Source organism: Falco rusticolus, chromosome 1 (genome assembly GCF_015220075.1).
Source record: "Falco rusticolus isolate bFalRus1 chromosome 1, bFalRus1.pri, whole genome shotgun sequence".
Classification (NCBI taxonomy): Eukaryota; Metazoa; Chordata; class Aves; order Falconiformes; family Falconidae; genus Falco; species Falco rusticolus.
This window is the reverse complement of record NC_051187.1, coordinates 58138304-58150305: the sequence shown is the minus strand read 5'-3', so window position 1 is coordinate 58150305 and position 12002 is coordinate 58138304. Positions and strand designations below refer to the sequence as shown.

The 12002-nt window shown below is 35.9% G+C and overlaps 1 protein-coding gene across 3 annotated transcripts in view; it reads right to left on the bottom strand.

Annotated features, from left to right (window-relative positions):
- Positions 1 to 61: 61 nt before the first annotated feature.
- The window catches only part of AIMP1 (aminoacyl tRNA synthetase complex interacting multifunctional protein 1), a 39279-nt gene continuing 27338 nt past the window's right edge, over positions 62 to 12002 (bottom strand). For all 3 annotated transcript variants that reach the window (XM_037380681.1, XM_037380673.1, XM_037380689.1), the window contains exons 5-7: positions 11706 to 11917; positions 7340 to 7508; positions 62 to 315 (exon numbers count right to left, since the gene is read on the bottom strand). In XM_037380681.1, coding sequence (XP_037236578.1) covers positions 149 to 315; positions 7340 to 7508; positions 11706 to 11917 — 548 coding nt within the window. In that variant the 3' untranslated portion in view covers positions 62 to 148. The remainder of the gene's footprint in view (positions 316 to 7339; positions 7509 to 11705; positions 11918 to 12002) is intronic.

The window sequence follows — 12002 nt, the reverse complement described above, 5'->3', positions numbered from 1 at the left end:
AGGCACAACACATTCTGTACTTCTGGAAGAGGTGTCAAACAAAAAGGGTATTAGCCATGCATTTCAGAGGGGTAATATACTCATTTTTTTATTGTGCTTGCATTACTTTCCATTTCAACATCTGAAAAAGCTTCTAATAACAATTTATTTATTTAATTCCGCTGTTTGCCATGGTCTCTGCCCTGCAGACTCCTTTCCCTTTCACTTCAAATGGAACTCCTTTGTATGTAGCAACACATTGGTCATTGGTATGAAGATCAGGTTGGATTTGCTCCCAAATCTTCTTCTTGGGATTAAGTTCCTTCTCAGGATCTCCTGTTTCAAAACAAAGAATAATCTAATAGCACGCAACACAGAAGGCAGAGCAAGAGCTCTCTGTATGCACACACATGTAACAGACCACATAGCATCACTGCACACACTTTTAAGGGGAGGGGGAAACACCTGCAATTCTCAAAATGAAAACTTTTAATTAGACTTAGGATTGTCTAGGAAACATCTCCAGAACCTCTCTCAAAATCTTGATTTTTCAGGGGGAAAAAAGGTTGTAAGTAACAGAGCACAAATACTGGCAAAAGGAAGAAATCAAACCATTTCTGGCTGTTGTTTTACAAGATTTACTAGAGACCAAAAGGATTCCTAAAAATTAAGTAGATGTGGAACACAGAAATACACTACTCACCAAGACACAGGTTCATCAGCATCTTTAATTTAGGAATTAATGATTTTTTAATAAGCAATTAATAGTAAGTGCATTTGGCAGGTGCCCCTACAGTTGAGAAATACTGTACTTAAGAATAGTCCAAAATTAGGATACTGACATATAATTTTAGCCTCAAGTTTTAACACTGTTCTGCTGTTCTTTGTACTATTTGATGACAAGCTCTGGTGCCTAAAATAACAGAAGCATCAAGGGTCAGCTTACAGTTTAGCAATTATGTCCCCAGTCTCTGTAAATCTCAGTTCCCTGTTTCCATGTATACATCAGGATAAGCTACCTACGCCTAGAGGTATTGACAGTCTTACTACATTAGCAAATCTGACTATTTTAGGGATCTCTAATGACCACAAAATGCAGGTTTCTTCTACTAATGTTTTGAAATACTGTTAACAAATTACATTGAAGAGTGAAGTATTTCAGAGTCATATTTTCTCCTATTTTTAAATAGGCATGGAATGCAAAATATAGGAACAAAACAACTAAGCTAAATAAGCTCTCTTGCTGTAAAGATACTGAATAAACTGATGCCTGCTGACAATCTAGAAAAAGCAAGACAACCAATTCACTGTAAAATAATTTTCTGTTCAAAAGTCAAGTAAATTTCATATCTTAATTCTAATACAATGCAGATTCTCTTAAGAGAAAAGTGATTTTATTAAAAAAGTTATTTAATCATAATGGTGTTGGGTGCTCTTGACTACTTGTGTGTAATATAGGCAGGACTAATAGAAAAAACCACCAGATTTGTTTTAAATACCATTAGAGCACATTTAAATGCTGAAAGGGATCCAATGCTATTTCATTGTCGATATACTCTCTCTAGATGCAATTTTACTTGCTTGGAGTGCCACATTGGCACCATTCTGCAAAAACTATTAAAATCTTAAGCTCCAGAACAAGCAATAATCAAAAAACAAATCCTAGTAAACATATCCTCCCTGAGGTCCTCTCAGAGGCACCAGAAGTTCCTAAAAAAAAAATAAAAAATAATTATCCAAGTGAGCAGAACGTCAAGTACTCTCATCTTCCACTACTCAGTGTCCCCAAAGGTTCAGGAAGGAAAACTGTAAGGCTATACGGATTTTAACGTATGTGTTTTAGTAGCTAGTTGAAATTCATTATTGCTTGGTGTATTCCTGACTGGCTGACCACCATGCGGTTAAATAGCTTTCTCTCATTCCAGCCCGGCTTATTGTTTTTCTCCTTTAAATGTTTTCAATGATTCAGTCTACCCACATTCTCAATGTTCTCAAAAGTTACTTGTGCCTGTAGATAGACCTAACTTCTGTAGCTTCTACAACTGTGTAAGAAAAGCAGACTAAGCACGGTTTGCCAGAGCAAGATTCAATAATGCAGTCGAGTTATTTCACAACCACAGTGCACTTAATATTGAAAAGAAAAATCAGTAATACCATTAATAGATTAAACATTTAGAGCTAATTGCACATTTACACGAAAACAAAAATCCGGCTCAATGTTCACATTTGTGAACAAAGACAAACTTGGATTTAGACCAAAGTGAGTGCATACGAACTAATAAAATCATTAAATAGAATGTAAAATGATCCATTGTGCATTTCCTTTCCCCTCCTCAAATATAAAAAGCAAGTGATTTTTTTCAGTAAGAAAAAACCCCTGACTTTTATTATAAAAAACACGCTTTGGATGTTAATAAATTTCTTTGGAATCCTGCATCAAGCTCCCTTGGGATCTGTGGTGAGCTCATATTAGATTAACACAGGCACCAATTTTAAATACTACCAGAGCTTTAGGCTGTGCATTTTCCTATGACTTCTCCTCATTGAATTCTTTCTTCCCAGAAAATATTCTTTAGAAGGATTTCTATAAATAAAATAAATATAAACTTGTAATGGTTTAATGAGCTTCCCACTCTCTTTACATAAAAAGAAGCAAATAAGAGGTCCCAAATTTTGTTAATCGTCATTCAGTCTACCAGTTTCAATATTACAAAAGAAATCATCATAATAAGCAAGAAACCTCTCTACTTTGTAACAGCTTAGTAACTAATGAAAAAATATATCTCAGTGTAAGAAGAGGGAAAAAAAAGATGCAGTGACACAATCTTAAAAGAAGTTAGTATCACTTAGCACACTGCAACTATGTAACTATGCAAATAAAGGAAAGCACCCATATACCAAAGCTTTGATTAAAGAAACCTGTTAAATACAGGCTAACCACTGCACTCCAGTTGTAGCACTTTTTTTAAATGGATAGTTATTAACTGAACTGCCAGGGATTCTTGGACCAGAATAATTATTTATTTATGTAACTTAAATAACCGATTTGTTACTGTGGTATTTCTGCATGGCAGAGTTTTGTCAGTGTCAAATATATTGCAATTAGAAAGAAAATTTCACAGTTGGCTGTGAAAACTCCAACAATTATTGCTGTCTTATGGCAATTACTATATATGAGGGATAGCATATGAGAGTATATAGTATATGAAGGTATAGACATGCAATGGAGAAATTTTTTATGGCTTATAAATCAGACCCTTTCAACGGAAAATTAGAAAGTTTGTAAAGTTCTTAATACATAAATGTCCCAACAGATTTTGAAGATTCAAGTACTGGAGGATAAAACAGTATTAAAGTTCCCCTAAGGGCAATGACACCAAATAACCAAACAAAAAATAACACTCTTCCAGACAAACAGCATTCCTTATCAAATCACTCCTCTGTAACACTCAAGATGGTTCTAGGGAAACTCTCATGTTTCTGCAGGAGAAAAAAAAATAATGTTCAATTGCTTTGAATCAAGATACCATTTGTTTACTTTGACTAAAATGACCAAGGAAAATTAGCCTGCAACTCATGAATATTTCATATGGTGGAAAGAGAAGGCTTAAAAATAACTTGATTCCAAGCTGCCTGATAAACAGCTGTGTGCATTTTAGAGTTGCTTTATTGTTGCTTCTGTTGCTTCATAGGCTTTCATACTTCAAACTAAAATAAGACCCAGCTGTCCTTTCTATTTTGATTTCAAGGACTCATACTGAATCTTTATGCTTTAAAACTACTCTTTAAAAGAGAATAAAATTAGATCAGAATATAAATGCTTACAATTAAGCACTGAAATTAAATAACAACTGACATAGCAAGGATTCTATCCTCCTGATAACAGTATCAGTCAAGTGCCACATTGCCTTTGAGTAAACAGCAGCTAAGAAGCACCTAAGACTTGAACAGAAAAACAGTAAGTAGAAGATACAAATTTACAACACCATTAAAAATTGGGAAACAGTTTTCTAGTCTCCCAATGAATTTCCCTCCCTCAGGAGGAAAAAAAAAGAAAAAAAAAGAAAAAACACACCAAACCAAACACCCCCCAAACATGAAAAAGGAACTAGGTGAGGAGGGGAGTCAGGGAACCAAACCCACCAGAAGTTGGTAAGTGGCAACAATCTTAGTCTCTAGCTAAGAGATTTTAAAAAACCCAATAACCTGAAGGACACAAAAAAGCCTACATATGAACAGTATTAATATCTTTGCTTACAAAGACAACACGCAAAAGACAAGTATGCAACAAACTGTTACAGAAGCAGATGTCAAAAGGATTTTTTAAGTCTCCATCCATCAATGCTTTTCTTGCTTTCTCCTACTCACTTCAAAATAACAAAATCACAAGTCTTAAAATTGTTCAAGTTTTACATAACTGGGAGATGCATCACTCACTTTGCACTATTAAGCATTACGTATATTTTCAAAGTGAATTATTAGCTTTAATCTCATACCTACCGATTTTTCTGAGCAGCTATTTATGAAACATTAGGAAACAGCAGTCATTTCAGACTACAGTCTATAGCCCTGGATATATACTCTTTCCAAAGGGACTGTAAGAGCCTTCATTTGGCACTTGACAGAGCTCCATGTCAAGAATGAAACTGACAAAAGTTTGTATGTAAGTATATGAAACCTTGTCTCTCAAACTGCAGGTCATAACTTTAGAATTAGTACAACTCTCACATCACCTTTAGCTTATTCTGACTTTTAAGAATCAAAACGTCAACAGACTACCTGTATACCTTAACAGCTGGGAATAATTTTAAAACCAATATTCCTATATCTGATTTGCTCCAGGAAAACCTTTTTGCTGTAAAAACCCTGGAGTCAAATAGTTTAGTTACTTTCAGAAAACTTACATCATTAGCAATGGGCAAGAACTAGATATGCTGGCTAAAACAGAGACTAGCACTACTACTCTCACATTGTTTTCAAATACCAGGTATATGAAGTTAATTGAGATGTAAGTTTGGAGTAAGGTTGCATCAGACAAAAACAAACAAAAAAGACCTCCCCCACCTCTCATAAAACCCAGATGACCAGACTTACGCACTGGAAGGGTTTACTCTACAGCTTGATGCTAGCTGTTGCACATTCAATTCTACAGCAACAGAATGCAATATGAGTATACCATTACATGTAACAGAGGTCACACATCCAACATTTAATCTGTCTTTCTTTAATCATGGGTAGGTGGGTAACTATTTGAAGTTATGAGTGAGTATTCCTACAGTTTAGTCAAGGCAATTGCTGAAGCCTTTCAGATTTCTGCACAGATTACCAACTCTGTATCTCAACTAGCAAGCTTGGTACACTTTTAATACAGAAAACTAAAATTGGAAAAAATGCTTCAAGACTGATTTCCTTCTTAAACACAGTATTATTTTAAAGTATTTTCAATCACACCATTAAACCACAGCAAGCTGAGCTTTCCTCCTGTTTAAAAACACCTAGACCACTGCTTCCTTTATCATACGCCAACCAAAATATAGTATTTCTTTAGAGTATCAGTTTCAATCACGAGAAGTCCAAAAACATCTATATATATGCATATAAGTATATAATTATGAAAGGTATTTCATGCAAATTTGTTTAAGCATAAAGCTTGCCAAGAGGTTCCTAAATAAAACCACTGCTGTATGGCTAGAAATTCTCAGAGGTGCAATAGCTTAAAAGGTTAATATGTAGAAAACAGAAAGCTACACCATCTTCTACAGACATGAAAGTCAACTTTGGAGCAACAAATTCATCCCAAATATTTTGTTGATAAATGCACACACAGAGAACTCCAGCCAATATGGGAAATACTGGGAGTTAGACCACTTCTTAAGGTAAAGTGATGCAGTGATCCTGACCAGAAGACCACTGTTCATCAACATCTCTGTGGTCCACATAATTGACCTGAGTAGGTCTGAACTTGTCTTGTGCTGCACGAATTCCTGGGGCAAAGGATAAACCTAGCCAGCTGATTTTAAGAGAAGCCTGCAGGCAGCTCCCAGTGGTACCAGTGCCTAAGCCACCTGCATGTCTTCACCTTTACGCAACAGTGCAACATCGAGTTCTCAGGCAAGCCTCCTTTCTGTCTGACAGTCAAAATGAATATGAAAATACAATATCTTGAATGACCAAAACCAGTTAATCTCTTCGCTCCCTGTCCATAGCTCATGCTGCATGTTGATCAGAAGCCTGTCTGATGCTGCACTAACTTGGGGTTCCCATCATCTGTGCAATCTAAGATTATTTATACTATTCTCTCTTTTCAGCATCAGCTCGAAGAAATAGCATTTTAAATGACACTTCACAGAGTCTGAGCACCTTTCTTAATGGGACCCTAATGAACCAGCACCTATTGATGAAAAACACTTAAAACCATGATAAAGATAACAAGATAACAGCGCTAAGAAAGAGAGCAACAAGAGAAGTTGAATCCAACCATATCCCTTTCAGCCTGTGAGAATAATGAACTAACATTTGGGTAGGAGGGAAAGATTCACTAACATGTTACATCTGTGATTTTTTTTTTTTGAGTTATCATTGTGCAGGACTGAAAACTAATAATTTTCATAGATGAGTGGAAGGCCGAAGTGGTAAAATGGATGAAAATTATCTTTTGAGAAATTTTAAATTTTATTATTTTCTTACTTATAATCTGAAAAAAAAAAAAACCCACAGATTTATTGATTTAATTAAGTGAGAAGAAGTCCAATGTCTGTCTTTGAATACCCAAAAAGTCATTTCCTCCCAGACAAACAAAACACCCCTGATATTTTGAATATTATACGTTTCTCTCAGAAATAGGAGATTTCCACCCCCCTCCAGTCCTCTCCATCCCTTCCTCCTCCTCGGAAAAAAAAAAGAAAGCCTAACTCGAGTTCTGACACTTTCATTAGGGCCAGAAGCTAGAATCAGGAACTTACTACTTCATCCCTTACCAGAGGGAAAAGACATCGGGAAAGATGCTTTAGATTTGCTTACTGTAACTTGCAACAGGCAAATATGTTTGTCCATACATTTCAAAAGCAGAAGTACTTACTGAGACTTATCGAGAAAGTGGCTAATTCTATGTTAAAGTACTATACAACTTTTTCAAGTTACAGCTACTTCCTGTATTTTCCAAGTTTTGGCAGGTGGTTAGATATTTTTAGTCCTTTATTTACACAATCTTGGCATGCTAATAATAAATAAGTTTGAATATAACCAATTCATAAATTCTCGACAAAAAAGGCAGCCAACTTTAAAATACTGTTTTATCTGCTTCAGCATTGAGGTCACCATGGCATACCCATTTCCTCCAATTTCCCAAATATCTACTTACCAGTAAAGCCTTCAAAAGTGATCCTATCCCCAGGTACTGCCCCAGCTGGGGGAACCAGAATTTCCACTTTTTCTGGGGAGCTGGCACACATCACCATTGCTTGAGATACTACTCCTCTCATCTTTGCAGGCTTCAAGTTACAGAGTAGTACTGCCATCCGATTCTGCATCTTGGTGGGAGGAAAACAAGGATGTGAGTACTTAAATGCCACATGCTTTGGGGGACTCCAATTATTTTGTTATAACAACAGAATTACAATGAAAAGACCTTGACATGGATGAGAGAAGCACACAGCAACGGATGCACAACTTTAATAACCGGACACCAGTAACAAACAACATTTAAACCACTTAAGAGTTGTCCAGTGAAAAATGGAGTAAATGCTGAATTGTAACACACTTACCAGGGAAATACAAAATGTGCAATTCAGAAATCCAAAAACCGTTTCAAGGGTTGGGAGTTTCTTTCCTTTTTATTATAAATGGCTCAGTTTTTAAACTGTCTTTAGGTAAATTACAATTCCTTAAGTAAGCAACTAGACCTAATTAAATGCTTCCTAACAATGCAAAAGTTTTTAGTGGTTTTCTTTTTTTTTAAAAAAAAGATGGTTGTGCTAATTTTAATTACTGTTTAAAATTCAACATTTATTATTTTTATAAGTTATGTAATTAATATCTACTGATATTAAATAATTGAAAAATATTTAAAATTAACATTTAAAAATTTAATAGAAGTGACTTACTTTATTATGTAATGTTTGCAGAAAACAGGGCTTCAATTGCAATAGTAAACCCCTCAGTATTCACACATAAGTGCAAAAAGCCACATTGTTTATGAACCATCAAAGAGTCTCATGTTTGGGTATCATTCTACCTGCATTGCTCTTCAGAGGTATTTTTACAGTAAATAATAAAACCCTGACATGTGTCAGCTACAAAGAGTCAGATCCAGTAATTCTACTGATGGCTATTCTCTGTAACCCCATAAACTAGAGGAATAGAAGAAAATCTAGTTTCTCTAAAGTCAGTATAGAAATAAATTGGGGAGTTTCCTCACAGATAGATAGGATTGGGCAAAAATAAATTAAAAAAAAAAAAAAAAAAAGAAGAAACAACCCGACTCCCACTACATGAAAAGTTCTATCAGAAATGCAGGGTGTTACTGAAAAGCAGCTGAAGGTAACACAGACAGACAGTAAGTGCATGTTTCCTTCTGCATATGCGTTACTATCCAGTAAAGCAAATTCTGGTTAAGAACAGGGCAAATTTCTACATTTAAATGGAAACAAAGAAAAGCAAATCTCTGTCTACAGGGAACTGATAAGGCTTTGGTATCTCCGGAGGTGTCCGATACATAAATAAGCTGAGAATAAGCAAAGGAAATCCAAATGTTATCTCCTTAGAACAGTAACAACCTCCACTGGTATTCCAAAGAGCCAGTCCTTTTGCTTCAGAAATCCAGGAACTTCAAAACTGACAACTCAACTAGTAAGAAACTGATTTAGTTTCAACAAAAATATTAGTTGTTACGGTTTCTGTGGTTGGACACCCAGCTACTTTACATTCAAAATAAAACAATGCATTTTCCCAACACACTGGTAGAATGAAGCAAGGGAGGGGGAAGAAATAAAGCAAAGAAACTCAAACAAAGACAATGCAATCCTGAAGTTTACCATACAGAAAACCCAAGGCCTTATTCTTGCAGCACAAGTGTTAAATTGCTCTTTTTCTTAGGTAGTTCTTGACGTTACCTGTATAAGTGATTATCAACTAACCATCCTTCCGTATCTCAAAATCAGATACTGTGACAGACTGCAATGGCGAGTGAAAACGAGTAAAACCAACATGGTGATGCCTTCAAAACCAGAGTGCGTTGGAATGCCAACAGCAAGAAAAAGTCATTCTCAATTATACATGCTCCTCTGGATCTTGAGTTTGCCAGCAAAACACAATTTACAAGTCACAAGCTTGGTTACACACATATTTCTATTTTTTTTCATATCTGAAAAGAAACAGTAGCATTTAATATAGCCTTGAAGCATAACTCTACCAAAGCAGAGGAAAAACAATCTTTGCTGTAAGAAAGGTGTCTTACATTACACTGAATGTATCAGTAAGTTTTGGGTCACTGCTGCAGTCACTGTTCCTTAAGATTTATAGAAACGTTTTCCCTGCAGAATACACAAACTGAAGCTCAAAAGTATGTATAAAGAATGTAATTATCCTTCTAGCTAAAAAAAAAAGAAATTGGAATTGCAGTACCATTTGTTAATTCCTGGGTGAACAACATTAGCCCTTAAATCGTGATCTAGAAAGAAAAAAGATGAAGCCATTTAAGTAGCAAGAAAAAGTTTCTGCTATAAAAATAAGACTATATATTTTAACAGATATAGCTGTAATGCACCCTCTCAGAAAGAATGCTTGTACGATAGTGTTTCTGGAGACTGATGGTGGCCTCTTTTCTTCCTGCTAAGTTTAAGATACATGCCCTCCATTCTTGTCCTTCACTTCTGATCACTGACATCAAGATGTCCTAGGTTAGAGGGAATTTCGGGAGGTAAAAAAAGCAATACTTGAGAATTGTCTGAATTTCAAGAATGATTGCCTGAGACAGGTATTGATGTTAGGAACACACAAGAGATTCCCCTCAAAAAAGCAAATGCAGTGGCAAAAAGCTATCAATTGCTGCTGACATTTCAGAATGTTCTCCAATTGTCCCCAGCAGCTCCTGAAAGAGCTCAGCATCGGCACGGTCCACTCCATGCTTCAGCTCCATATCCCTATGACTGATGACACACGTATCTATCTATACATGATACTTGAGGGTGCAACTTCAGAGTTGGCTTCACTACCAGTGATGCGCAAAAACACAATGTACCATATATAAAGTGGGCATGTAAGAAGTTTTTGCACCCAGAGATAACTTGCGCTGCATACTGAAGTTTTAATGAAGATACACGTTCTGCTTCCTAACCAAAAGTAGTATGAGAGTATACAAATACTACAGCCTCAAACACTTCTATCATAAATAGTTGAATATATGAATTACATCTATAGTGCTTGATCTGATATATATACATTTTTATTTAAATATACAACATAGTTACATGCCAGGCCTTCACATTTTTGAACACCTCAAAACCCACAAAAATATGGAAACTTGACTGAGAATCTACTGCCCAATAGTACTTGCCAAAACCAAGACACACTAACTGTTCCCGAAGAATGTGCAAGAACAAAACCCAATTCTCTGTTAATGCGTACTTTAGATTATTTTTGCCAGACAGAAAGCAAAGTTAAAGTGAAAGGACTGTTACTGCCCCTGCATTCTATTATGAACTTCATGTCTGTCAATTTATTTAGAAAGTCTTCTAAAATGTTTTTTCTTGAGAGTAGACTGCTAAAAATGAGCAATTTTGATTTCTACCCACTGCAAATCCAGTAACTGGACACTATCAGGTGATCAGTGCAAGAACAGTTATTGGATTCAGTCATTTTTTTCAGTTCAGTAACTTTCTGTAACTTAAAAACAACATTCACAACTCCTACATTTCCAGTCTTAACATAGGGACAGGACATGTTAAGGACATGAATAGGGATTGAAAAGGCATGGGAGAAAATGTAGCTTTTCCACACCAAGATCAGTTCTTTTATGACCCATTTTGCAGTTGCTCTATACAACATTATTTTAATTGCCCAGCTTTCTTGAATGTAAGAAGCAGCCTTCAGTCAATTCCTCCTTTCCACTAACCTTCTAGAAGTGTGAAGGAAAATGTAATCTTTAAGTCCTAGGTTGTTCCACAGACATACGTATACCATGTCAAATACAGAAGTGTATCGATTAAAAAAGCATGGAGGCAGACTGTACTCCAGACAAGGAAGTAAAAACATGCATTTTGTATTCCACTGTTAAGCCACTCACTGCCAGCCAAGTTAAATTTACATACTCTTTGCTCTGCTCTACACCAAACACTTCAATAGGTTGTAAAGGGAGATGGAAGGCAAAGGTTTCAAAAGTCTGGATGAGAGCAAAAAAGTTTCTATGGGTTCCCTGCTACATACTAGAAAACCTAATAGGAAGAGTCACATCTGTTTGGTTTAGGAGTCCACTGCCTACCAATGGCATCACAGAGGAGTCAGAATAAGATCCCAGGGTAGAAGCTGCAAGCAGAAAAACTGATTTGTGGTAACAGTACTTTTCCATTTACTGGCAAATGTTGCTAAGCATTACTTCCATTTGCATTTTATTTTTGTTTTCATGACTGTAAAAATCATTTAGCAGAATGAAAACACATCTAGTAAACAGACTGAGGTCTTAAAGACACTTTAGGAAAGGAAAAGCTCTCAGTAAGTAACTTTTTCAATACCTGATCCAGAGGAACATGTTTCACTAAACCACTGACAACAGTTCTAGGGCTTGCTTCACCCACATCAACTTCTTCAACATACAGAGTGTCTGCATCTGGATGCTTTTTGGCAGTAATAATGCAGCCAACACAAAGATCTAGACAAGAAACATCTACAGGTTTTGCATCACCGCTTCCAGTTGCTGGCTGCTGTTTCTTCTCCTTCTTTTCACCTATTAAAGAAAATTAAGTTCATGTAATGAACATTTTTAAAAGTATAAATAATCTATATGACTACTGCAAGGGAAAAGCGAGCTA